The sequence below is a fragment of the Pan paniscus genome, chromosome 5 (assembly GCF_029289425.2).
Source record: "Pan paniscus chromosome 5, NHGRI_mPanPan1-v2.0_pri, whole genome shotgun sequence".
Classification (NCBI taxonomy): domain Eukaryota; kingdom Metazoa; phylum Chordata; class Mammalia; order Primates; family Hominidae; genus Pan; species Pan paniscus.
The window spans coordinates 171,003,718-171,031,254 of NC_073254.2; the positions used below are offsets into that span (position 1 = coordinate 171,003,718).

Here is a 27,537-nt window from a genome sequence, read left to right on the forward strand (position 1 = left end):
GCATCCAAGGCGAGTGCAGATGGGGCCAGCTGTTCTTCCAAAACCATCATCTCTTCTTTACCTGCTCCTTCTGAGCTTCACCTGACATGGCTGTGCAGTCCCCAGGAAAGAGAAAGTCTCTCTTGTCTTCCTACTTCCTAAGTCAATCCTAGGAACTGTTACGTTCAATTCCAAGCAGTTGTCATAAAAGAAGTTTCCTTGGAACTTTGAAAACAAAAGAAAGGGTTTAATTTTCTTCTTTTCATTTTGTTTTGTTTTTAATTTTTTGAGACAGAGTCTCGTTCTGTCACCCAGGCTAACAGCTCACTGCAACCTCTACCTCCTGGGCTCGAGCGATCCTCCCACCTCTGCCTCCTGAGTAGCTGAGACTGCAGGCACACTCCACTACACCCAGCCAATTGTTTAATTTTTTTCTGGAGACGAGGTCTCACTACGTTGCCCAGGCTGGTCTTGAACTCCTGAGCTCAAGTGATCGCCTGCCTCAGCCTCCCAAAATGCTGGGATTACAGGCATGAACCACTGTGCCCATCCAGAAAGATTTAATTTTATGGTCAAATTCTACATTGTCTATTGACTTTAATATTTTTATAAAATTCTTTGAATAAAATGTCTTTACCTGGAATACCTTCAGTGTACTTACTGGATTAGAGGCAGGTAGGTCCTGTTTGTGTGGCTAGTATGTTCATTAAATATGAAAGTAATGGAAAGATGTTTATGACATATGGAGAGAGGAACCTTCGCCTGTCAGGATAATAGAAATTGAAAGATTTTTATGACCTGGCTCAGCAGAAAAAGGAGTATATGATGTTAGCAATTTTTTAGAATTGATTTTTCAGAAGAAAAATGCAAAACAAATGAGAATTAAGTAGCTAGAAAGCCTTTTTCCTCTCTTTATTCAGATAAAGTAACTGAAGACTTTTATTGAGAAGCCTGGTTTCTGTCTTTCTACACGGTGCACTGGGAATAGTAAGCTGTTAGAAGTCAGTGCTTAGAAGTACCTACCATCCTAAACACAGGAACCAAAAACAAGGAAAAAAAAAAAAAAAAAGAGAAAATAAATAAAGTAAAAGTAAAAAAGTACCTACCATCCCAAATTTTGTATATGATGATGTTCACGTTTTTGAACTTACACATATTCTTCTGTATAAGTAAAATATTTCATAAAATTAAAAATATTTTATAAAATTAGGAACAGAATTTCTTAAAGATCAACATGGTACTAATACATTTTACAATCTGTCTTTCAAAGTTTCAATGGACTTAAGTTAGAGTCATTTTTTTAATTGCATTTTGATGCCAATATAATTCATGTGTCATTTTCCGCTATAATACAATGAAAATCCAGATAATGGAGATGGATTTTCTTCTGAGTAGCCACGCATATTAGGTTTCAGGCTCCAATTGCCTGGTTTTGAATTGCTCTTTGCCATGTGCTGTCTGTGACCTTGGGTGGGTCACTTCACGTCCCCCAAATCTAGGTTTCTCCAATACCTACCTCCAGGCTTGTTCTAGGCATGAAGTGCAGTGATGATGGAGAAGGCATGGACTGTGGCACAAATAGAAGAGTCAGGGGTTGGCAGCTCTTATTCCCACTGTACGATGCCAAGGATCTTTACCTATAGGATAAGCCTTCAAAAACATAATTTGTTCTTTCAAGTGCTGAATACCTCTGTGAGTATACTTTTTTCCATCTTTTTTCTTTTGGTAAATGAAACTCACTGAGAAATTTGACTTCTGATAATGGGAAACAGTGCTGCTTATGTGTTCTCCTCGTACAAAGATGTCTGGGACCATTATACTTAGAGGTGATCTGAGAAATCAGAGGGGCTCTGATTGTTTTGAAAACTCTCCTTTGAGGTCGGGCACAGTGGCTCATGCCTGTAATCCCAGCACTTTGGGAGGCCGAGGCGGGTGGATCACTTGAGACCAGCTTGGCCAACATGATGAAACCTGTCTCTACTAAAAATACAAAAATTAGCCGGGCTTGGTAGCATGCATTTGTAATCCCAGCTACTTGGGGGGCTGAGGAAAGAGAATTGCTTGAACCTGGAAGGTGGAGGTTGCAGTGAGCCAAGATCACACCATTGCACTCCAGCCTGGGTGACAGAGTGAGACTCTGTCTCAAAAAAAAAAAGAAAGAAAGAAAGAAAAAGAAAACTCTCCTTTGAATTAAGGTAATCCTTCTTGAAAGGCTTGTTTAAAATGTTTCCTTGTTACCTGGGAGAGAGCAGGAAGCACTGGGAAATAGCACGTCACTGGTGCCTCATGCCATTTCAGTGCCTTTCCCTGTCTTGCCTCAGCCTTGCACTATGGAATGCAAAAGAGTAGAAGAAACTCCAACGTGAAAATTGTCGACAAACAATGCAGAGAATCTTCGGTGGCATTAAACATTAAAATTAAAGACACATGGTCTTAAATTCAGCTGATATACTTGACATCTCAGATATACTCTTGGTGCCAAAAGGGATGTTAAGCAAAATTTGAGGGATTTGACTCCTTATTTGGGAAAGACCATGACTACCAAGGGGAGAGAAACCAGAGGCAAACCTTATTGAAAAGTGGAGCAGCTAAGTCATTTTGTATATGTTACTTTTACCCAGCCAAGTACAGTCTGTAGTTTTACACAGTGAATTTGATCTTTACTCTAAATTCTTTTCCTTTAATGAAAGTGCTAGTCAATAATGCAGAACTTGGGCAAGTTTTATAAATATGTTTGCTTTACAACCAGTCTTATTAAGTCAGGATATCATCTAAGGGCCCAATCAAGGACTTTTCATTTAAAAAAGAAAACCTCTAAATTGCATTGTGATATAACCCTTAAATTCCAACTGTCATGGGGAATCCTAAGACCTACATCTGTATATATGTGCTGTGTTCTAAACACTGCTCCCCACCCTTTTTGGCACCAGGGACCGGTGTCTTGGAAGACAACATTTCCATGGTTTTGGGATTAAACGGTTCCACCTCAGATCATAAGGCATGGGTCCTAGATCCCTTACATGCGCAGTTCACAGTAGCATTCACACTCCTATGAGAATCTAATGCCACTGCTGATCTGACAGGAGGTGGAGCTCAGGCAGTAATGCTCACTTGCCCGCTGCTCACCTCCTGCTGTGCGACCCAGTTCCTTACAGGGGCTGCAGACCAGGGGGTTAGGGGTCTCTGTTTTTGTTTTTTTGGAGATCAAGTCTCACTCTGTCGCCCAGGCTGAAGTGCAGTGGCACAATATCGGCTCACCACACTCTTCACCTCCCAGGTTCAAGTGATTCTCCTGTTTCAGCCTCCCAAGTAGCTGGGACTACAGGCATGTACCATGCCCAGTTAATTTTTGTCATTTTAGTAGAGACAGAGTTTCACCATGTTGGCCAGGCTGGTCTCGAACTCCTGACCTCAAGTGATCTGCCCCTCTGAGCCTCTCAAAGTGCTGGGATTACAGACGTGAGCCACCGCGCCTGGCTGGGGACCTCTGTTCTAGTATGCTTACCATGCCAGATGCATTATGAAGAAAAACAGAAACAAGGCTTTTAATGTTAAAGTCTTATTTTCTCGCTACTGAAATAGGCAAAATGTTTCAATTTTGCAAAAATAATATAGTATTGTGTATAGGATCTTCTCTAACCTGCTTTTTACATTTAATTAGGCTTCTACGAGTCATTCGGGTAGTTGCGTCTAGCAGGCTATTTATCCATTCTTTATAGACCCTTTAGAGGTTTGAGACCCCTTTATAGAGGTTTGAGAGCCCTTTCTTGCCCCAGTTCTCTTGTCTGTAAAGCTGTGGGAAATAATATGACCTAACATACAAGGCGGTGTGAGGACAGCAGAAGTGACTTCTGTAATGCATATGGTGCTGTTCCAGGCATGGATAAATCTTTGCTAACAGTCATAAGAGTTTACCTCCTGTGAGGACCTGGCTACGTGCTGAGCACCCTGCTTGGTGCTTTGTACATTGTGACTCATTCAGTTGCTCAAACAACACCATGAGTAGTTTACCAGAATTACCCCCATCTTGCAGGTGAGAAAACTGAGCATCCGAGTGAGTTTGTAGTTTGCTCAAAGGCAGGCAGCTAGCGCAAGGGGGAGCAGGAATTTGAACCTGAGCGTCGGCCCCACAGCCTTTGCTTTTACCACCGTGCTTTGCCACCTCTGAATGTTCACTTTCATTCCATAGCAGCATCATACAGCCCTGTGCATAACAGGAAGTGCACGTTTGTTAAATGAGAAACTAGTAACACTTCTGGTAGCTGAATGACTTAACTACTGGTAAACCTGTCTGCATGGCCACTAGGCTTTTTATGGTGAACACAGGCATATTTTCCATGTGCTGTGTTGAAGCAGCAATTAAATAAATCAGGTAAAAGAGTAATTAAATTTAAAAGGTAAAATGTTTTGGAAGGAGTTTTGAGGTTTAGGGATGTCTAACCTGACCTTGACTGTTTCTCTATGTGCTGTAAGATGCAGATTGATTTTCAATGAGATATTCAGCCCATCCCTGCTTATGATTTATATATATTCTAAGTAATATGCTTAGAATGTAGTTCTGCTTACCATCATAAAATGTGGAGTTAAAATAAGATCCTTGTCAAAACATTGTCATGCAGAGATTAGTGCTATGAAAGTTAACATTAAATGATTTTAAAATGTGATCCAGAGGTTAAACTGAAGTTTTGAAATTCATAAAATGCATAAGCTTTTTGAGAATTTTTAAAAATATCCGTTACATAATAACTTTAAAATTACGTTATATGATTGCTATCTTACCCCATCTTAGCCAAGAGCATTCAGCCTGAGGATACTCAAAAAGAGTCAAATTACCCCTTCCTTGTATAAGCTATAGTTTAGGATATTGCAATTATATGAGGTCGTTTTAAAGTTTTTAGCAACGTTTGGTATAATTACAATATTGTGCTGTTCTTACACAAAGAAAACATAACAGAATTTTGAGCTAGGAATATTGGGAAACCAGCCATTGCTAAAGGAAGATGCATTTAGTGTATCTTTCTATGTACCTCTTAACATCTTTTGTGGGGTGTAGAAAAACAGATTATTAGGGCTTTCTTTTTTTGCGGGGGGGCGGGAGCGGGGATGGAGTTTCACTCGTTGCCCAGGCTGGAGTGCAATGATGTAATCTCAGCTCACCACAACCTCCTCCTCCCAGGTTTAAGTGATTCTTCTGCCTCAGCCTCCCAAGTACCTGGGATTACAGGCATGTGCCACCACACCCGGCTAATTTTGTATTTTTAGTAGAGGTGGGGTTTCTCCATGTTGGTCAGGCTGGTCTCGAACTCCTGACCTCAGGTGATCTGCCCACCTTGGCCTCCCAAAGCTCTGGGATTACAGGCATGTGCCACCATACCCGGCTAATTTTGTATTTTTAGTAGAGATGGGGTTTCTCCATGTTGGTCAGGCTGGTGTCGAACTCCTGACCTCAGGTGATCTGCCCACCTCAGCTTCCCAAAGTGCTGGGATTACAGGTGTGAGCCACCACGCCTGGCCTATTAGGGATTTCTAAAAGCCGCAAGCCTCTTGCTAGCCATAGCTGTGAATGTTGTCTTAACCGTTAATGCTTCAGTATAAATAATATCAATTTAAAAACTGCCTAAGATTTAAAAGTACTATGCAAATTACAAACTGCTTGGGTATCTAGATCAAAATAAAGCAGAGCAAAGAAGTAACTTTAGGAATGAAAGGGTATCTAAGTGGAATGATAAAGGAAGACTTCATGCAACAGAAGAATTTAAGTAAAACTGAAAAACTGAAACTAATGTGATCATGGCATTAAATAGTGTAACCCTGAAGACGCATCCAGTATATAAGGAACACCACAGCAGTGCCTATACTCACCGTTATTATTCATCATTATTCTGAAGCACAAATAAGAACAATTTCAAAAATTATAAATATTGGAAAGGAAGAGACACATTTTATTATTTATGTACAGAATAATTATATAACTAGAAAATTCAAGAGAGGCAACTGACAACTTATTTTAAGTAATAAAAGCTTTAGTTTGCTAGTGGATGCAATGTAAATATGTAAATGTCAATAGTTTTCTTTTTTTGTTAGCCATAGATACATACTGTAATAGAGAAAATGTCCTACTTATACATGTCCCCCAAAGGATAGAATACTTAGGAAATAAGTTTAGCAAGAAATGAGCACATAGAATAAAACTATAAAACTTTATTGAAAGACAAACAGCAAGACCTGAATAAATGGTAAGACACATGACATACTCTTAGATGGGAATAATACATCATCCTTCCTCTGTCAAACTAACACCTAAATTACTATAAAATTACTATACTATATCATGCCACACTATACTATACTGTATTTACTGTAAAAACTGCAGAGGAAAATGAACTTCGTGGTTAAATTAATCACAGCATTTGTCTAGATTCTGCAAGAATGAATTCATGAGGAAGGATTTAAAAGCTTTTTCAAGGCCGGGCGCAGTGGCTCACGCCTGTAATCTTAGCACTTTGGGAGGCCAAGGTGGGCAGATCACTTGAGGTCAGGAGTTCGAGACCAGCTTGGCCAACATGGTGAAACCCTGTCTCTACTAAAAATACAAAAATTAGCCAGGTGAGGTGGTGCATGCCTATAGTCCCAGCTACTTGGGAGGCTGAGGCAGGAGAATCGCTTGAACCAGGGAGGCAGAGGTTGCAGTGAGCCTAGATTGTACCACTGCACTCCAGCCCGGCGACAGAGTGAGATTCTGTCTCAAAAAAAAAAAAAAAAGGCTTTTTCAAGAACCATGATGGATGATTAACCTAATTGTAAATATCAGAACAAGATAACGCTATAGCAAAACAGTTAATAGCAGAGGAATACCCTGGAGTGTCCTGAGATGGATTTCTTCCAGTAGTAATTTGATAAGATGACATTTTATTTTTATTTTTATTTTTTTCTTTTCTTTTATTTTTTTGAGACAGAGTTTCACTCTTCTTGCCCAGGCTGGAGTGCAATGGCGTGATCTTAGCTCACTGCAACCTCCACCTCCCAGGTTCAAGTGATTCTCCTGCCTCAGCCTCCCGAGTAGCCGGGATTACAGGCATGTGCCACCATGCCCAGCTATTTTTTTGTATTTTTTAGTAGAGACAGGGCTTCACCAGGTTGGCCAGCCTGGTCTTGAACTCCCAACCTCAGGTGATCCATCTGCCTTGGCCTTCCAAAGTGCTGGGATTACAGGCATGAGCCACTGCACCTGGCCAGATGACATTTTAAATTAGTGGTGAATGGATGGGATACTGATTAAATGATGTTGGAACATTTGACTAATAATTTTAAAACATAAACCATAGAGTTTGTTGTTGTTGTTGTTTGAAATGTAGTCTCGCTCTGTCACCCAGGCTGGAGCACAGTGGTGCGATCTCAGCTCACTGCAACCTCCGCCTCCTGCATTCAAGTGATTTTCCTGCCTCAGCCTCCCTGAGTAGCTGGGATTACAGGCACATGCCACCATGCCTGGCTAATTTTTGTATTTTTAGTAGAGACGGAGTTTCACCATGTTGTCCAGGCTGGTCTTGAACTCGTGACCTCAGGTGATCCACCTGCCTGTGCTTCCCAAAGTGCTGGGATTACAGGCATGAGCTGCCATGCCCTGCCAAAATATAAACCATAGAGCTTTGTATCACAATATATTCAAAATAAAGATAGAGTGACTTTTTACTTTTTAGTGTGCAAATTAAACATAAAGCTTCCAGGAAAAGCAAAAAACAAAAATTATTGTTGGTATCCTGTCAAGGCTAGTAAAAAGAATAGATAAATGTATACATGGAACATGGGAAAACATTCACAAAATATAAAGTTAAAAAAATCAGGTTGTAAAATAATATATCTCCAATTTGTATGAGATTTATATCTATATATGGAATGAAGAGATATAGAAGTATATCAAATGATTATTTTTGTTTGCCTGGAGGTAATGGAATCATGGTGATTTTCACTTCATGCTTTGTGTTTTGGCATTCTCAAATTTTTACAATTACTGTGTATTACTTTTGTAGTAGTTTTTTTTATAAAAGGAAAAAATGACTTGAAAAATCAAGTAATTTGACATGTAGACACAGGGAAATTACATTCGAGGCAGAGAGCAAACGACAGGCATGTGACTGTAGCTGACAAGTGTTGGCAGATTGTGGGCATAGTTTAGAGTCTGAGACATCTGGGGGAGATGAGTTTCATCATTAGATGAAGTCATATTCTGGAGGGGAGTAAATGCTAATCTGAAATACTATGCTTTCAATTGCCAGTGAGGAGAAATTGACAGTTTCGAAATAGTGGTTTCAGGAAGGCTCTCCTGAGAAGATGGCACTGAGGCGAGCCTTGAAGAAGGCGAGAGGGGAGAAAGATTGGCCTGTGTTCAAGGAATCAAAATAGTTCGCTAGTTCAGAGACAGGGTAAAGCAAATAGACTGGAGTCTCATTCAATGTCTTTAAAAGTCATGGAGAAGAGTTAGTATAGTTTCTAATCCATGAGGACTTCCTGAATGATTTTGCCAGGACTGTACTTTAAGATACTGTTTCTTTCCAACCCCCCATCAGATAAGTCATACCACTTTTCTGAAGTCGAATAAGTGAAGGGAAAGAGTGGACAAATTGTTATCCAACGGGGCTCCCTCCCCAGGAAAGGACTCCTTCGTCAGTAAGAGATGTGCACGTGGTATAACCAACAATGCTACTTCTGGGTATGTCCATGCTGCTGGAGCTCAGAAATGCAGAATGAAAAAACAAAACGGGTTGTGGAAGTGTGTATACAATCTGTTACATTTTTGAAAAACACACAACACAATGCTATATTCTGTTTATGCATGTGTGCTTATGTAGAAAAAGTCTGAAAACCTGATCTGCATAAGCTCTGAGTTCATAGGAGTTATGACCATGGGAAGAAGGAGAGGGGTGGGATGAGCGCATGGGATACTGAACTCAGCTATGCTGCTTTACTTCTCTGAAAGAGGAACAATCTTAAGTAATCATGGTAAAATGTTAATGTTTGTCCATTTCAGAGTGGGGAAGGAAATTTAGGTCTGTAATTTAGGAGAGAGGTTGAGGCCAGAGCCAAGATTGGCAGTTGTGATGAGTATGTGGTTACATCTTCACTTTTTTTAGAACTAAATCTGGATGTCAATGGCCATGTTTAGTGGGCCAGGGGCCTTACATTACTTTCTTGCAGCACTGATGGCTTTTGTTTGAAGCTGCACAAATTCCTGCATTTCCCTTGGGTTGAATGGTAGGGATGCGGGCAGTTGGTGACTGGGTGAACCACCTGACTTGAGCAGGGCTACGACTCTCTTCTGCAAACGAAACCCAGAGACATGAACAGTGCTGAGATTTCTCAGTGGTTTCCCATGTAGGCTGCTTTCCAAGGGCAGCAAGCATGGCTTCATCACTCACCCAGTGCTTCTGATTCAGCACTGTGATGCTCGGTTAAGTTTTAATGAGGTTTTAAATTTTTTCGTATGTTTGAGTGTTTATGCAAACAAAGATGCTGAATTGTAAACACCAGCAATCTGAGTACCTTCTTTTGATTTCTCTCTCCATATTGTTTAGTCCCTTTTTCTTTGTTTGTTTTATGAAATTGCATAGATGTTTTGGTTGAGAGTAGATTGTTTTTACTTTTCAGGGACAGGCAACAATTTCATGATATAACTTCTAAAAATATTTTAAACAAGTATGAAAATAGTTTTTTCTTCCAAAAAACCATTTCTTCGTTTGGCACATACACAAACAAATGAGCAGAATTTAGAGTAATTTAGAGACAGAATTTAGATAATTTTGGTGGTTTTTCTTTTGGACAGTCTTGCCCTGTTGTCCAGGCTGGAGTGCAGTGATGTGATCTCGGCGCACCACAGCCTCCTTCTCCCAGGCTCAAGCAATTCTTGTGCCTTAGCCTCTCAAGCTACAGGCACACACCACCACGTCCAGCTAATTTTTGTATTTTTATTAGAGACGAGTTTTTGCCATGTTGCCCAGGCTGGTCTTGAACTCCTGGCCTTAAGTGATCCTCCTGCCTTGGCCTCCTTAAGGGCTGGGATTACAGGCATGAGCCACCACAGCCGGCCTAGTGTGAAAGCAGTTTTTAAGGACAGTTGAACAGGAAAGCTCCTGGATTCCTGCACATAGATCTTGTGCCCCTCCAAAGTGCCATAAGTACCGATTTCTGCTGTCTTGATTTAACTCAGTGTCTGGAGCTTACAATCCTTCCTCTCTGTTTCCTTCAGTGGCGTAGCTTGGGGGTGTCAATTAAAGAGTTATTGCAAGATCTCAGCCTCTGAAAGTTTAGCTTATTCATCAGCAAAACTTTAAGCAAGTCTCACCTCTTCTAAATTAGAATTGTAACCTTGACTTTAGTCTCAGAGTTAACATTGTGCAGAAAAAGAAAACACTGCGCAGTGTTGAAGCAGTTTGCAAACTGAAATGATACAAATGAAAAATGCTATGATGTTTCTCAGTAGTCTCTGTATTTGCAAATGAGTCAGTTAGGATTAGTTTTACCCACAAATAACAACAACAGTTAAAAAAAAAAAAAAAGAAAGAAAGAAAGAAAGTGACCCAACACTATAATACAAGTTTATTTCTCTCTCACATCAAGGAAGTTCAGGGTAGCCAGTCTGGGCTGGTTTAGCAACTCCTTGATCATCATGGGTTCTGTGCTACCTGGTAGTCCAGGATGGTTGCACAAGCTCCAGCCATTGCATCTGTATCCCAATCAGCAAGAAAAAGGAAGAAAGGCATACCCCCTTTTCAGGAGGCTTCCTGGAAATCACATACAACATACCTGGTTACATCTCATCAGTGACCTTAGTCACACAGCCATACTTAGCTGCAAGACAAGCGAAGACATTCAGATTCTACCTCTTCTTCTTGAAATAGAAAGGTGAGTTGCCAATCCACTGTCAGCGTGACGACAGTTCAAGAGGTTTTCCTAGACACAGAGTTGAGTTAATCCCAAGTCATCTGTGTCATCGTCTCTATTTTGACAGCATCTGTCAGGTGGTCAACCAGAGTTTAGGCAAGAAGACCTATGACTTCTCTACACAGACATGATTAGGATTATCTTCTAAATCAACCAAACTGACCAGCCCACCCTTTCATTCTTCTGTGCATCACAGATCATTTTTGAAAAAGAGTTTAGGACACATCCAATAGTAAGAGTGTAGTTTTATAAATCAGGACTCAGTCTTACAGTAGAAGTTATGGTAGTTAGTGTCATGGAGAAAAGCTTCATATTAGATTAGTTGAATCGACTGGGATACAGAACCGTCTTTAGAGCATGGCATCGTTACATTGCAGATAAAGCATGTAGGTAGAGAATGATATCTTTGTTGGGGAGAGCCCCAAACTGCTCTTCAGGAACCTTTCTCCAAGATTTGCAAGCCAATTAGGCATAATGAAACCTTGTTTTTAATGCATATCTTTTGCCAGTATAATAAACATAATAATTAAATGTTTATATATTTTTCGTATTTTCCTGTGTAATACAACTAATCATATTTTTGTCAGGCTGAGGACATCTCAAGAGGAGGGAAAGGTGGCAAATTGAGGGTCTGTTCTTCTTTTATACAAGATGGCAATTATAACAAATTACTTCTGGACTTAGGGATGGGGGAGGGGTGGGGAGATGGGAACATGAGAATTATTCCTGATTTTTGTTACTTTTTGTCCTGTAAAATATGCTTACCAGGCTAGGCACGGTGGCTCACGCCTGTATCCCAGCACTTTGGGAGGCCGAGGCAGGCAGATCACCTAAGGTCGGGAGTTCGAGACCAGCCTGACCAACATGGAGAAACACTGTCTCTACTAAAAATACAAAATTAGCCAGGCGTGGTGGCACATGCCTGTAATCCCAGCTACTAGGAAGGGTGAGGCAGGAGAATCACTTGAACCTGGGAGGCGGAGGTTGCGGTGAGCTGAGATCACGCCATTGCATTCCAGCCTGGGCAACAAGAGCGAAACTCCGTCTCAAAAAAAATAATAATAATAATGCTTACCGGGACATCTCAAGGACATCATTCCTTTGTCAATGGTACAAAGATAACCTGAGACATAAAGTGAAAATGATTTATGGTTTTTTGTTTTCTTCCTTACATTAAATTTTCCAATAACATATCGCTAATAACATATTTCTTTTTTTTGAGACGGAGTTTTGCTCTTGTTGCCCAGGCTGGAGTGCAATGGTGCAATCTCGACTCACCGCAACCTCCGCCTCCCAGGTTCAAGTGATTTCTCCTGCCTCAGCCTCCCAAGTAGCTGGGATTACCTGCCACCACATCAGGCTAATTTTTTGTATTTTTAGTAGAGACGGGGTTTCACCATGTTGGCCAGGCTGGTTTTGAACTCCTGACTTTGTGATCCACCTGCCTTGGCCTCCCAAAGTGCTGGGATTACAGGCGTGAGCCACGGCGCCTGGCCAACATATTTTTAATAATATATTAATTTGATAAACAGAAGTTATTTTGGAAATAACCCAAAACAACAAAAAATGCTCATCCCTGCTTTTCAAGGCTATTATCTGTAGTTTGAGGTTTTATCAAATGTAAATATGAACTGCGGGCCTCTTCAGGATGTCCTCATTGCTTATGTTAATGCTTTTACCATCCAGTACCACTGAACAGGCAGCAGGGTGCCTTCTTGGGCACACCGGAAGGATCCAGGAAAAGGAAGATAGTGTGGCCTGTTCTTGTCTCCATGCCCCAAAATGGACCACTACACCAGTGGGGTAGGAAATAGCAGGTGTTATGGGTTGAGTTTGGAGACCTTGACTTGATCAACCATCTGCTCACCCAGGTCATCTTTCTTTTTTTTGCAGAGGTGAGGTCTCACTATCTTGCCCAGGCTGGTCTCCTGGGCTCAAGTGATCTTACCGCCTTTACCTCCCAAAGTGCTGGTATTACAGGTGTTAGCCACCATGCCTGGTGCTTGTCACCATTCTTAACATCAGCAGCAGCAGAAAAACCCCCTGTTTAGCCTTCAGTGTTAATTTCCTCCTTGATCTATGTGTTCTACACAAACCACTCCCTTGTTCTCCCCCATATATTACATTTGTGGACTCTTCTCAAACTCTGCAGCTCAGCCCTGGTTCCTGCTGAGCCTACAGCCCCAGGCCTGAGCAGCCGGCTGGGCCAAGTTACCCTCAGTCTCAAGATGACTTCCTCACAAGGCAAAACATTTCTCCGGCTGGGTTGGAGACCTAAGCTGGGGAACTGGGCTCTCACATTCCAAGATAGAGGTTTGCCTATGGACCCCTGAAAGTAGGCGTGTAGAAGCAGGTTCCTCTGATGGCAGAGGCCCTCTGTTTATCTCTGGAAGATCCTGAATGCTATGCTTCTTTCATCCCCTCTGCCTTGAATTCGCCTGCTTTCTAGGTGCAGTGGAGAAAGCTGGGAAAAGAGCCACCTCTGCTCCCAGGGGCCACTGAGAGGGTAGAACACTGACCGAATCCCAGACTCACTACCTCAGGGGCTGAGATGGGTCCAAAGGGGCCCTTAACCTCTCACTTGATCACCTGACTCTTACTGCTGTCATTGATCTGACATGTTCTCCTGGGCGCTGTCCCAGCTCTGTCCCAGCTTCTCAGCACTGTGTCCTGGTCAGCCCTGAGGGCTCATTTCCTTTATCCATACTGAGGACCAAGACCTGTGTTTCCTCTAGGGCAGTGAGGGCCACGGGCTAGTGCCTGAGCCGATGAGTGCACTGCTGGTACTGTGCTGTGCTCTGGACAAGGGTGTAGGTTGCTCTAAAAAGGAACTTCCCAATATTCTACAAAATAACGTTCAAACTGAACAGAGCTTGACTGAAGATTCTTCTTACTTCATTTGTTTTCATGCTACATTTTTGCTGTCCGGCTCCAAGTCTGTGACAATGGGTCACGGGATCAGTGCGAGTAACAGTGAAGATGTTTTTCTTCATCTTTGGGCTATGATTGTGCTTTGTGATCCTAAGTATAAATACATTGAGGCTGGGCACGGTGTCTCACACCTGTAATCCCAGCACTTTGGGAGGCCAAGGCAGGTGGATGCCTCAAGCCCAGGAGTTCGAGACCAGCCTGGGCAACATGACAAAACCCCATCTCTACAAAAAAAATACAAAAATTAGCCGGGTGTGGTGGTGTGCACCTGTGGTCCCAGCTGCTCAGGAGGCTGAGGTGGGAGGATCACCTGAGCCCTGGAGATCAAGGCTGAAGTGAGCTATGATCGTACCACTGCACTCCAGCCTGTCTCAAAAAACAAAACAAAACAAAACAAAAAAAATACATACACTGACTAATAACACCAGCAACATTGTTTCATGGGAGCTGCCTCTGCTGTTTGTACCAAAACTGAGCAGATTCTTTAGGCCAGGCCCGAGTAATCATTAAATAGATCTGCTTGTGAGAAACCAGTAGGTCTAGGCATGAGCGCAAAGCGGCAGGTCCGTCTCTTCCCTTCTTAAATAAGGAATCACCAGAAGTAGACTCTGTGCCTGTGACTCTTGAATGTTTAACTGAAATCCAGAGCAGCAATTGCATTTTATATGACACCATGTGTGTGCAAAAACTGAATCAAAATCTTGTGAAACAATGCTACTTTCACTTACTATATATGATGTAGTCTAATATTTTCTATCCTATTTTATTTCCTTTTTTTAAATGTTGGTTGAAATTCTGTAAATTTATATAATGACAAACTACTGGGACTCTATCTTGGTTCAAAAGTCCATGATCAGCCTGCTTGTATTGAGTTACTACATTGTACTATCTTATAATTGCAAAGTTTAAGATATTTTCCTTCTGTCTGTCTTAATTTATTCTGTAATCTAAGTTGTCCTGCCAGGAATGCTGGCATATTTACTTTGTTTTTGAATTCAATAATCATAGTTTCTCTTGCCAAGTTACATTAATGGTACCAAAAAGAAGTTACTGCATGGTTTTTGAAACTGTTCTTTCCTAGGAAGTTTTAAAGTAAAATGTTTTTACCTTTTATTGTTTACACAGGTTAAGCATCCCTAATTCAAAACTCCAAAATCCAAAGAAGTGCTCAAAAATCCAAAGTTTTTTGAGTGACAACATGATGCCACCAGTGGAAAATTCCACACCTGATCTCATGTGACAGGTTGCAGTCAACATGCAGTTAAATCTTTCATATATGCACAAAATTATTAAAACTATTGTTCAGGGCCAGGCACAGTGGCTCACACCTGTAATCCCAGCATTTTGGGAGGCCAGGGCAGGCAGATCACTTGAGCTCAGGAGTTCGAGACCAGCCTAGGCAACGTGGTGAAACCCTGTCTCCTCTAAAAATACAAAAAAAAATTAGCTGGGCGTGGTGGCACACACCTGTAGTCCCAGCTATTTGGGAGGCTGAGGTGGGAGAATCACTTGAACTGGGTGGCAGAGGTTGCAGTGAGCCAAGATCATGTCACTGCACTCCAGCCTGGGCAAACAGAGGGAGACCCTGTCTTAAAAAAAAAAAAAAAAAATATATATATATATATATATATATATGTATATGTATATATATGTATATGTATATATATATGTATATATATGTATATGTATATGTATATATATATGTATATGTATATATATAGTTTAGGCTATGTCTATAAGGAGTATATGAAATATAAATGAATTTCATGTTTAGACTGGGGTCCCAACCCCAAGATATCTCGTTATGTATATGCAAATATTACAAAATCTGAAAAAATTTAAAAGCCAAAAATCACTTCAGTCTGGTGCCAACCATTTTTGCATAATTGCATTTTCCATGTTGCATTTTGCAACCATTTTGCATAATTCTGTACTTCTTTCCCTTTTGGGTTTGTTTTCATAACTGCTCAGTAAAAAGTGTTCTGTGTCGTCTTTCCATTATTTTGGGCTAAATCATGTTAATGGCCAAGCCTGTCAGAATTCATTTGTTTTGAGTTAACTTCCTGGTGTCCAGTTCTCAGGAGTTGCAAAAATAGAGCTCTTCCCTCATGCAATCATCCAAAATCCCAGGCCTCTAACCAGGATTGGGGAACACCACTGTTGGCCAAGAGCAGAAGGCTTAAAGCTCTGGTCATAGTCATGGCACTGTACAAACTGTTCTTGTTCCCTACAAGAACATGGGAACTATTTGGATAATGGATTTATGAATTTAATTCTGATGGATTTTTATAAAGGAGCTAAAAATAAGCCTATATAATTTATTACATGTATAATCATATAATTTTAAATGTGTATAATTTATAATATTCATCGAAACATTTCTTTTTGGAAATTAAATTTCACTTTGGTCAAAATCATCTTACAAAACAAGATGACTCATGATGGTTCTAAATAATGTAAACCAGTGTCTGTAACTAATTAATGCTCTGGAGGAAGGAAATTCTGAGTTCTAACACAGAAGCACATCTAATGGTATTGGTATTTTCAAAGTTTTTACTACAACCAAAAATATGTTCACGTGTACCTGTCTCCTCTTTACACTACTTACTTTCTCTATCGCTTTTCCCAAATACGTCCCCAGTAACTTCCTCATGTTCTGTGCACCACCTCCAATCTTCCCCTAATGTGTATGAACTTGGTCATCACCAAAGAGGTGTAAAGGAAGAAGGGCATGTGCTAATATTAATATTGAGGTTTGGGCTGGGTGTGGTGGCTCATGCCTGTAATCCCAGAACTTTGGGAAGCCCAGGCAGGTGGATCACGAGGTCAAGACATTGAGACCATCCTGGCCACATGGTGAAACCCCATCTCTACTAAAAATACAAAAATTAGCTGAGTGTGATGGTGCACAACTGTAGTCCCAGCTACTCGGGAGGCTGAGGCAGGAGAATTGCTTGAACCAGGGAGGTGGAGGTTGCAGTGAGCCGAGATCGTGCCACTGCACTCCAGCCTGGCAACAGAGAGAGACTCCGTCTCAAAAAAAAAAAAAAAGAAAAAAATTGAGGTTTGTACCAGTTTCTTTTTCCTTTAGGTCTCCTGATATGTGTCTAGTTAGCTCTATATACTTCCTGGAAATTCGACTCCAAGATATTTAATAAAACTAAACAGGGTTATATGTTGAATAGACAAATCCTAAAGAGCAGAAAGGATTTAGTGGTTAGTGAAATTTCATTGACTTAAGATGAGTTGGATCCTCAAAATTAATATATTCTAAACAAAGTTCTATTTTTAAGCTGCAGTAATAATGCCGAATTTCTCTTATAGTTAATTGAATGATTTATCCTGGTGTTGTCTCCTGGTAGTCACTGAAAAAGTCATTACAATCCTCACTTTCTCACCTTTAATTCAAGTTCAGAATTCATGTGTTTCTGTGACTTTTTTTGAGTTTATCTGCAGACAGCTGCCATTGAATAAACATGTTTATATAGGGCAGAAAAAGGCAGCCTGAAGATTCTACTTTCTATTTTTTTTAGCACTGTTTGGCAATTAATACCAACAGCGCTTCAGAATGAGGTATTGTCCAGCATACACCTTGCTTGTTCCTCTACAAAGCTTCTATTTTTGTTTTTGATTTGTTGTGAGGAAGCAAAGTGTAGCCTTTACTTGAACGAAAGCTACAGTTTTATTTTTCTTTCTTATTTACAAGAAATTCTTTTGATGATTAAGTTAGCCAGATATGCCCCGTGCGCTCATATTTCTTAACCTATTTTGAGCTGAGCTAGTTGCAAGGACTAGTTCTTCTGTGAAACCTCTGGCAGTCCATAAATTCAAGTTCGTGTCCAGACGTAATGGTGAACTCAATATGTTGTATATTTGATATATGTTTGTTGCACACATGGAGAGAAAAGTTGCTACCATTGTAAAGTAGCTATGAAATCCGACAGTTCTAATTTCTTTATCTTCTGAGTACCCATGGAATAAAGGACCTCTTAGTGCCATAGCAAGGCAGAAGTTTAATTTGCAATTCTGGTGGCATCATCCAGGTATTTCAAGTAGAAATTAAGAAAACTTTACGGAAAAACTATCTCAGCACTTCAGTTTAACTGTTTTTCAAAGTCCAAGGAGGGTTTTCCCCAGTGTAAAAGCAGAAATGAGAATTTCAGATCCAAAGCGGTTCTTGCCTTTTCTTTTCCCTCCATGCACATGTGCTGACAACAGAAAGTAAAATTTGAAAAGAAAACCCAGGCTAGAGCATTGAGGTCACTCATTTCCCATCCAGCGAAGGGACACCTGGTGCCTGGCTGGGGGAGGTTAGGAAGGCAAGTCTTGGGATCTGATCACTCGGCTGGAAGGGGGTACAATACCTGGACCTCAGGAGGCCGGATTGCAGCGCCAGTATTCTCTACCTGTGTGGCCTGTTCCTGCCTGGGGTTGGGTACCAAGTCCAGGTCAAAGTGGTCCCTGGAGCATCCTCTCTCTGAAGTGTTTCTTTGTCAAACAGAATACTCCCTGCTGCTGCCCCAGAACTTATCACTGTTGACACATGGACCAAGAACTAGCAGAGGAGGTGATTTATAATCTCTAAATGAATTGCTCTAAAAGAGACAACAAGCTCTCTGACTTAAGTAAAGGAAGGGAGGGTGGGTGGAAAGGAAGGAGGATCATAAAGAACATTCTAGATTGCATACTTTGGTAATCACAGCAGGGCCTTATTGCAGTTAGAACAAAAGCCTGGACACACTTACCTCTCAGTTCAGGAAAATAATTTAGAGCTACTTGTTAAATGCTGAAGTATTATTGAAGTACCAAGTGTTAAGATTTTCACTGAAAGCAAAACTGACCAAGCAGCTCAGCTGGGGAAATGCTATGTGATCGGTTGATTGTTTGATGAGGAGTATTGAGCAGGGACTTTGGCAGACGTTGCTAGCAGACAGGCCTTGGTTTTAGTCCAAGCTCTATCGCTTAATAGCTGTGTGACCTTGGGGAAAATTATAAAATTTTCCAGTCCTTAGTATCATAAACCGTAAATGGAGGAGAAAGATGCCTCACAGATGTTGAAGGTGAAATGAGACAGGACACCTAGTACATTGCCTGGCTACATAGAAAACGTTTCACAAATGTTAACTTCAGGCCCTCTCCCCAGGCCTCGGTCTCTTAGAATGGTTTTTCCCCATCGTGTGCACATTGAGCGGTAAGGCGGACAGCTGCCGCCGCCCATGCTGCCCCATGGTGAGAGCATTTCTGTTGACCTTCCCTTCTTCCCTGTGAAGCTAGTTCAGCAGTCACCTCATCACTGTTTTTCTTCTCCGGAGAGTGCTGGGTTGTAGTGACCATACTGTTGATGCAACACATCCCAACCACGCTGGACGGAATTTTTACTGCAATAATTCATATTCCAGGATCTTACAGTGCACAGGGTTACAACGATTAGCCTAATGATCTTGCACAATCTTTCTGCCTAGCATGTAGTGCATTCGTAATATTCTCAGAGGAGGCATCTAGAAAGCGCCAGTCTCCTTCATCCTGCGTGAGCCACTGCAAGCTGTCTGCGCCTCAGTGCTATGGAGACTTTGGGTGGATTATTCCTTGTTGGCGGGGGGAGGGTCCTAGCTGTCCTGTGCATTATAGGATATTTAGCAGCATCCCTGCTAGATGCCATTTACAACAATCAAAAATGTCTCCAGGCATTGCTAAGTGTCCAGGTGGGGAGTGGAATAGGCAGAACCGCCTCCAGTCGAGAAGGGCTGAACTGTACTTAGGATTTGTGATTCTGCAGAAATGGGTTCTGTGAATGCACTAAAGCATGAGAACATCCAAAAATCAGTGTGGCACAGAACTGAATTCAAATTTACCTGGATCCAGGTAAATAAGCACAATTTTGAAAGTACCAAACAGAATTCAAGAAAAACAACAACAACAAAAAAACACATTAAAAACAGAAAAGTTGGCCGGGCGCCGTGGCTCACACCTGTAATCCCAACACTTTGGGAGGCCGAGGTGGGCGGATCACCTGAGGTCAGAAGTTCGAGACCAGCCTGACCAACATGGTGAAACCCTGACTCTACAAAAAATACAAAAATTAGCCGAGCGTGGTGGTGGGCGCCTGTAGTCCCACCTAGTCGGGAGGCTGAGGCAGGAGAATCGCTTGAACCTGGAGGGCGGAGGTTGCAGTAAGCTGAGATCGCACCATTGCATTCCAGCCTGGGCAAAAAGAGTGAAACTCCATATCCAAAAAAAAAAGGGGGGATAGGTCAGAAAGACGTTCTTTTTCACTAGGTGATGAATTAATCTTTCCCATCTTTGTCATGTTAAAAATGTGCCTGTGGCTGTTTCTCCACTAAATGAAGACACTGGCTCACAGATGATTGTGTGTAAACACTAGGCAAGACACTAGGCACAATCGTAGGGGTTCAGTAATTATTGAATGAGAAGAAAGAAAGGTTGTTCTTGAATTCTGTGATGTGAGTGTTTAATGATGTTTTTGAGGAGAATGCCATATGTAGCAGACAGAACCCTGGGCTGGGCATCAGAGGGACCGGGGGCACCAAACTGGGCTTTGTGTCATTATCTCCAGAAAGTAACTGGCCTGGTGCACAGGAGAAAGTTAGAGTACATTGTCCATACAGTTCCCACATAGCTGTAAGGTTTTATGAACCCATATTTTAAAGGGCCTTCCAATGAAGTGAGGATGTTAATGCTTTTTAAAAAAAAAAAAAGAGAGAGAGAGATTGGTGATTACTTTAAAATCTGAGTCCTGGCCAGGACTCACGCCTGTAATCCCAGCACTTTGGGAGGCTGAGACGGGTAGATCATTTGAGGTTAGGAGTTCGAGACCAGCCTGGCCAACATGGTGAAATCCTGTCTCTACTAAATACAAAAATCAGCGGGCCGTGGTGGCACGCTCCTGTAATCCCAGTTACTTGGGAGGCTGAGGCAGAAGAATCACTTGAACGTGGGAGGCGGAGGTTGCAGTGAGCCAAGATCACACCACTGCACTCCAGCCTGGGCAACAGAATGAGACTCCATCTCAAAACAAACAAAAAAATCCAAGTCCTAATTATCGCTGCAGCTTTCTTTAATGTGTGCAGTAAGGCGGGGACATACAGAATAACTTAAGATGTAGAAATCGTCTCTCCCTCCCTGAAGAATATCATGGATACTACATTTGCCTGCCAGGAATGTTGTGTTGTTCTGGTGTTCTCGTTTCTGCCGTTATCATTGTTTCTGCTTAATTTTTACAACATAACTCTGGCCGCACCCGTGGATGATCATGGAAAGGCAGCTGCCTGGCTTTCCAGAATTGTTTTGACTCTCCATCTGAACCCAGAGCTCTGTTTCCTGTACAGGTTGCTAGCAGTATTTACCCAAATTGTCCCTTCCCAACTCAGACCCACTGACCCTTCCTTTCTCAGCTGATTACGGGTTTAAGTTTGAATCAAACCATGCTATAGAATCACTATCTAGCAGCTTCTGTGCTTGCACAATAAGAGTATTAGTCAGCGTTTCCTGTTTTCATTCATATTGTAAGTTGAATAGCTGTAACAAAAGGGAAAGAGATTGCCAAGACAAATAATTCTTATGGCTTGTGCAAACAATTTATTACAAGCCTTATTAAATATGCAGCTTTCAGAAGTCTACGTGATATGCCTTTCAGCAAAGCTAAATCCTACTATGTGGACTTGCTTCATGACTTAAGAACAAGTCTATATTGAATTTAACATTAAATAATTATTTGGCCTATATCTCTTTTAAGCTTTGTTAAGAACTGCAAATATGATAAGGGAATAAATTGCTCATTTCAAGTCACTAAGAAAACCTAACCTATAGGTTATATATGTTGGCAGTTCCCAAGAAGTACCTAGGAAATGGAACCTTCCTATAAGAGTGGTTTGTCCCCTTCTCACGAGATGGGTCTTCATATCAAGGCCCCCTAAGGCACAGATACACAGCACTCCACAGTGTCCAAGTTCGTAGTAATTGGTGGCACCTTATTAAAGTAGTTTTTACTTTCATAATTACTGATTACACATCAGCCTACCTTTTCCATGTTCTGTTTCCTTGGCAGCCTGATATTTGAATACAAACAACATAAAAGTGATTACATGCAGCATTTCAGGACAGTTTTCAAACTGGGAGAATTTGGCACTTTCTTTTATTTTCTTCCCATTCTTTGTCTATTTCCTTTGCATTTGGAAGCCAGAGTCCTCGAACCTTTACTTCTGCATGTTGTTTTCGTCCCCTAGCTAGAGTTCTCTTTATTACTACTTTTTTGTTTCCAATTTGTCTCTTTTTAAAAATAAAACATGGTGAAACCCCATCAATACAAAAATTAGCCGGGCATGATGGCGGGTGCCTGTGATCCCAGCTACTCGGGAGACTGAGGTGGGAGAATCAATTGAACCCAGGAGGCGGAGGTTGCAGCGAGCTGTGATCGTGCCATTGCACTCCAGCCTGGGCGACAAGAGTGAAACTCCATTTCAAAAATAAATGAATAAATAAAATATGAAATTAAGCTTAGCTAGCCTGTGTAGATGTTTTAGATGGTCACATCTTTATCGGATATGACATTTATGCCTTTTAGTAAAACCATTGTAGTATTGTAAGAAAAAAAGGGAAGTATGATAGGGAGGACTAAAAACATATTTGTACTTCTATGTAATGCTATTTTATGTGTCTATTTCCATTGAAGTGTGGCCTTGACATCACTGGCTCCCAAGTCCCATCCTGTTTTTTCATTGACCTGCTTGTGCCAGGTACTGCGTTAGGAAGTGGAGCTACAAGATGAATAAGGCGTGGTCCCGCCCTCCATGTGGGAGACGGCACGTCAGTGTACTTAGGATGCTGCATGTGGTGACAGATGAGGGCCCTGCAAGGGAGCACACCACAGGGCCAGGAGGGTGGGATGGGCGGGAGGAGTAGCCAACTTTGCCTGAAAGCATCAGGACAAGCTTCCAGGAAATGGCACATCCAAGCCGAGTCTTGGACAGCGGGTTAAAGAGGCAGAGAGGGGAGAGAGGAATGTTCCACATGGGAAAAGAGGTCTGGAGGTGACAACAAGTAACATAGAGTATGTGGGCTGTGCCGGAAGCTTGATATTACAGAGGCATGAAGTCTGAGGCAGGGAGTGTGAAGGAAGATGGAGGTAGGGGAAGAAAGTTTACACGAGGGTGGCCTTGACTTTTATATTAAGGCACTTTAGGGAAGCAGGAACCACTGAAGATAGGAGAACATGGTGACTACACGGGCGCATTGAAACGGGGAGGAGCTAGGTTTTTGAAGGGAATTTGAGCTTGCAATTTTTCAAGGACATTCAATGGTTATAAATGAAACTTTTCATTAATATATTTGTGTCCAAGTGTTTTTAGATGTGCTTTTCTGCTACTCTCTTTTTATTTGGTTTGGAGATAGATGATGACTTTCCTTCAGTGCCTTCTATGTGTCTTGCCATGTTAATGTCTCAAACACATGGTCCGTATCGTCATGGAGCTTGCAATCTAACAGGGTAGGTTAACACATAAATATGCATCCAGTTGGAAAGAACTTAGAGATCACTTGATCAGCCCCCGTTATGTAAAATGTATGCAACAATCTACCTCCAACTATAGGGCGACATTAAACAGTTTTTCAAAATACCATGGCATTGAAAAAAATGCGTAACATTTGGGTTACTTCAGTCCCACTCCCCGGTACTGATCAGGCCAGTGAACCAGTCTTGCTGGTGAAATAATGACTTCTCCAGTCATGATGGATGATTTCCCTTCATCATGACCATTTCTTCCCTGGCTCTGCCTTTACCTATGAATCTCTTCTTTCCTCCCTCTCCTTCCTCCTCTTGGTCTCTGCCTGCCATACCCAACTCCACATTTCTCTGCTTGGAAAAATCCTACTTGATTCTCAGAGCCTGACTCCATCACCCCCTCTCTCCAACCCTCCCAGGCAAACTCCGCCCCTCCCAGTGTGCCGCCCTCCAGCTCTCTCTAGTTGAATAGCAGATGTTCTCTCTCCCACTTCTCTGCAGGGCTTCAGGGTAGTGACCCTAAGAGTGAGCTTCTACCAGTGAGAAAAATGCCTGGATGGAGCAGGAATTCCCACAAATGCTTAGGAATTCAATATGATTTTTAGCAAGTGGGAGAATTATCCTTTTGGTTACAAAGATGTGAACTATTTTTGTGAGTTCTCAGTATGCACCAAGAAAAACCCCAGTGACTCAGTAATGTACCTGTGCCGTCTCACTTAACCCTTCCAACAAGGAACTTGCCAAGGTGCATAGCTGGGAGGGATCCGGGGTCCCGTCCGTGTGCTAACCTGCAGGACAGCCCCGCATAATCCAGTACTGGGGCCTTATTGTCCAGCCTTCCACCTCCAGGAGCCCACTCAGTGATGACTTTTGACAAAAGTCACCCGGATTATCCCTCTTTTGGGGTCCATGATGCCACCAACATGCTAAAGTTAACAAATGCATTACCAGGAGGTAGTACTGAGGTAAGGATTGTTACTGCAAGTGATTTTCTCTGATTTTGACCACTACAAATAAAATCACAAGATTTGTCCCAAATACTATGTAAAGAGGAATGTCTTTTATTTCTCGAAATTGTTCTGCCACTTTGTTTGTTCAAATAACACATAATAAAGGATAAATGGCTTGTAGCTATATTTATCCAAATTGAACATTTTTAGTGTAATTTTTTTAATTTGCCAAAAGCATATCAATGGTCATAAAAATTTTTTATGTCCTCTGGCCCTATTACCTTACCCTTGGGAATTTATTCCAAGAACATAATTTGAAAGAGATTAAAGCACATAGGCACAAATATTTTCAGTGCAGTATTGTTTATATTGGAAACAACCCAAATGTTCAGTAACAGGGGGAACAATTTTGTAAATCTTGCTACAGCAACTTAACAAAATTATAAGCTGCCACATATAATTGTAAATTTTGAAAGTTTGTAGCACAGCAAGGAAACTGATCATGTTAAATGTTTCTGATATCTTAGTTAATTTTTCTCCCGCCAGTTCCGATCTGTGTCCTGGTCATACTGTCAGCATATAAGTATGTATTTCATAAACATTTACTTTGTATTAACTCAGTAGTATTCCCTTCCTAGAGTGGTTTGCTTCCCAGATTGTAATGGACAATCATCTCACCTGGGGATCTTATAACAATGTGATTCTGATTCTGTAAACTTTATAGGGAGCCCAAGATTCCACATGTCTTAGAGGCTCTCAGATACTGCTGATGCTGTTGATCACGAATCACGCATTGAGCAGCAAGGTCCTAGAGCTCTTTGTGTATGAAGAAGATACTACTGACCCAGTGCCTCGCTATCTTGAAAGGCAGCTGTGACCTTTCTAGCAACTGAGGGGGTGGGGACTAGAAATGAGTGTTTTCTGGTGTTTCTCTAATAAAGCTGCTGTCTTGTATCCAGATTGACCATCAGTATCCTTATGCCCTTCAACTAACTTGAAATTTGTCAGTTAACAGAAATTACTGGGCACTAAAATAAATTATTCTTAATATAAAGGGTAAGAAAGGGTCGGGTGTGGTGGCTCATGCCTGTAATCCCAGCACTTTGGGAGGCCAAGGTGGGCCGACCACTGAGATCAGGACTTTGAGACCAGCCTGGCCAACATCGCAAAAACCCGTCTCTACTAACAATACAAAAAAAAAAAATTAGCCGGGTGTGGTGGTGGGTTCCTGTAATCTCAGCTACTTGGGAGGCTGAGGCAGGAGAATCGCTTGAACCCGGGAGGCGGAGGTTGCAGTGAGCTGAGATCGTGCCATTGCACTCCAGCCTGGGGGACAAGAGCGAAACTCCATTTAAAAAAAAAAAAAAAGAGTAAGAAAGGATCTTCCATTGTAATCATACTATCATTGCCTTTTGAAACAATTTGGAACCTGATTACAAAGTTGAAAATCCCCATCTGTATGAAGAAAAGCTTCACTGGCTGGGCACCTTGGCTCAACGCCTGTAATCCCAGCACCTTCGAGGCTGAGGCGGGTGGATCACAAGGTCAGGAGTTTGAGACCAGTCTGGCCAACATGGTGAAACCCCATCTCTACTAAAAATACAAAAATAAAAAAATTAGCCAGGTGTGGTGGCAAACACCTGTAGCTACTCGGGAGGCTGAGTCAGGAGAATCGCTTGTACCCGGGAGGCAGAGGTTGCAGTGAGCCGAGATCATGCCGCTGTACTCCAGCCTGGGCGACAGGGCAAGACACCGTCTCCAAAAAAAAAGCTTCGCTGTGAGTTATGATATAGGAAGAAAAGTCTTGGCCTGGCCACCACAAGGAATCCCTCAGGCCTGGCGGTGTGAAGCAGAGGAGGGCGCAGTCTCTTTAGGGCAGAAAGTGAAAAACATTTCTATGACAATGGGGAAATCAGTTCACCTTTGTGTTGGTAAACAAAAGGAATGTAAGCTGTCCTTTGAGCTCGAATCATAGTGGTGATTGCCAAAACCTACCTTTGTTTTTAGAAGATAATAGCACATATTCCACTTGCTTCCCCACAGTGACCGAAGCTGGCTTTGGTGCTGACATCGGAATGGAGAAATTCTTCAACATCAAGTGCCGAGCTTCTGGCTTGGTGCCCAACGTGGTTGTGTTAGTGGCAACGGTGCGAGCTCTGAAGATGCATGGAGGCGGGCCAAGTGTAAGTGCCCACACCGCCTTCCTAATACCAAAGAAATTTCATTATGTTAAAACAGAATTGAGCATTTGAAAAATTCCTGCCTATTTAATGACTATAGTTTTCTAGAGTATTTTTCTTAAAACTTTTTTTTTTCCCGTAGACCTCCCTCGTGGACATCTAAAACGTTTTTGTTTTGTTTTGTTTTTTGTTTTTTCCCAACACCACCATAGGGCACTTTGAGTTTAGTAAGTTCGAGTAAACAGTAACACCCACAGTTCTTTCTAAACAATATTTTGGAAAGGAGCATAATGCAACCACTTTTTAGTCTCAAGCTTCACATCTGATACTCAGGCCAAGATTGTATAACCATATGGTAATGGGAGGTTAGAGGCTCTTGTCCCTGAACGAAGAACAAGAGGATTAGAGTGAGTTCTTTGATGACAGAGATTTTTCATTGTTTGTACAGATAGTTTTTCGGTTCACTGATGCTGCAACTCATCAGATTTCATCTAAAACTATTTTCCTTCTCTTTCTGTTTATTATGATTTCTCCTCACAACTCTGTTATAATACTGGATTGTTTCTAAGAGCTTTGCTTGGAAAACACAAATTCGATTTTAACTTCTTTAAAGACTTTTTATATTTACCTATCCTAATATATATAGAAATTACAGACATTATAAAGGAAATATATTCCTTTCCACAGAAAACCTGTGCATAGATTTTTGGGGGGTTTTTTGTTGTTGTTTGTTTGTTTGTTGTTTTTTTGTTTCATTTTTAGGAATTTCCAAGTGGAGAATAAGACATTTTATACTGATTAATCATTTTGAAATAAAATAAAATTTCTCTATCATAATATTCACATATGAGACGAACTGCCAAATCTGATTTCTTAATTGGTATACTGTACTGTGTATGTGACAAAAGTCATATATTTAATGATTATTGCATAGTCAAAACAAGTAGCAGGTTTGCCATCATGAAATGCTGTAAAGCAATTCTTTCTCCTGGGAGAGGTGGACATGATTTTTATACCATTTTACAGATAAGGAAGCTGAGTT

The 27,537-nt window shown here is 41.5% G+C and overlaps 1 protein-coding gene across 8 annotated transcripts in view; it reads left to right on the forward strand.

Annotated features, from left to right (window-relative positions):
- MTHFD1L (methylenetetrahydrofolate dehydrogenase (NADP+ dependent) 1 like) overlaps positions 1–27,537 on the forward strand; it is a 241,744-nt gene that overhangs the window by 119,971 nt on the left and 94,236 nt on the right. For all 8 annotated transcript variants that reach the window (XR_010112318.1, XR_010112319.1, XM_063605033.1 and 5 more), the window contains exon 21: positions 26,359–26,498. Coding sequence is in view for 6 of the 8 variants with exons in the window: in XM_063605033.1 (XP_063461103.1) it covers positions 26,359–26,498 (140 nt within the window). In the remaining 2 variants the exon portion in view is untranslated. The remainder of the gene's footprint in view (positions 1–26,358; positions 26,499–27,537) is intronic.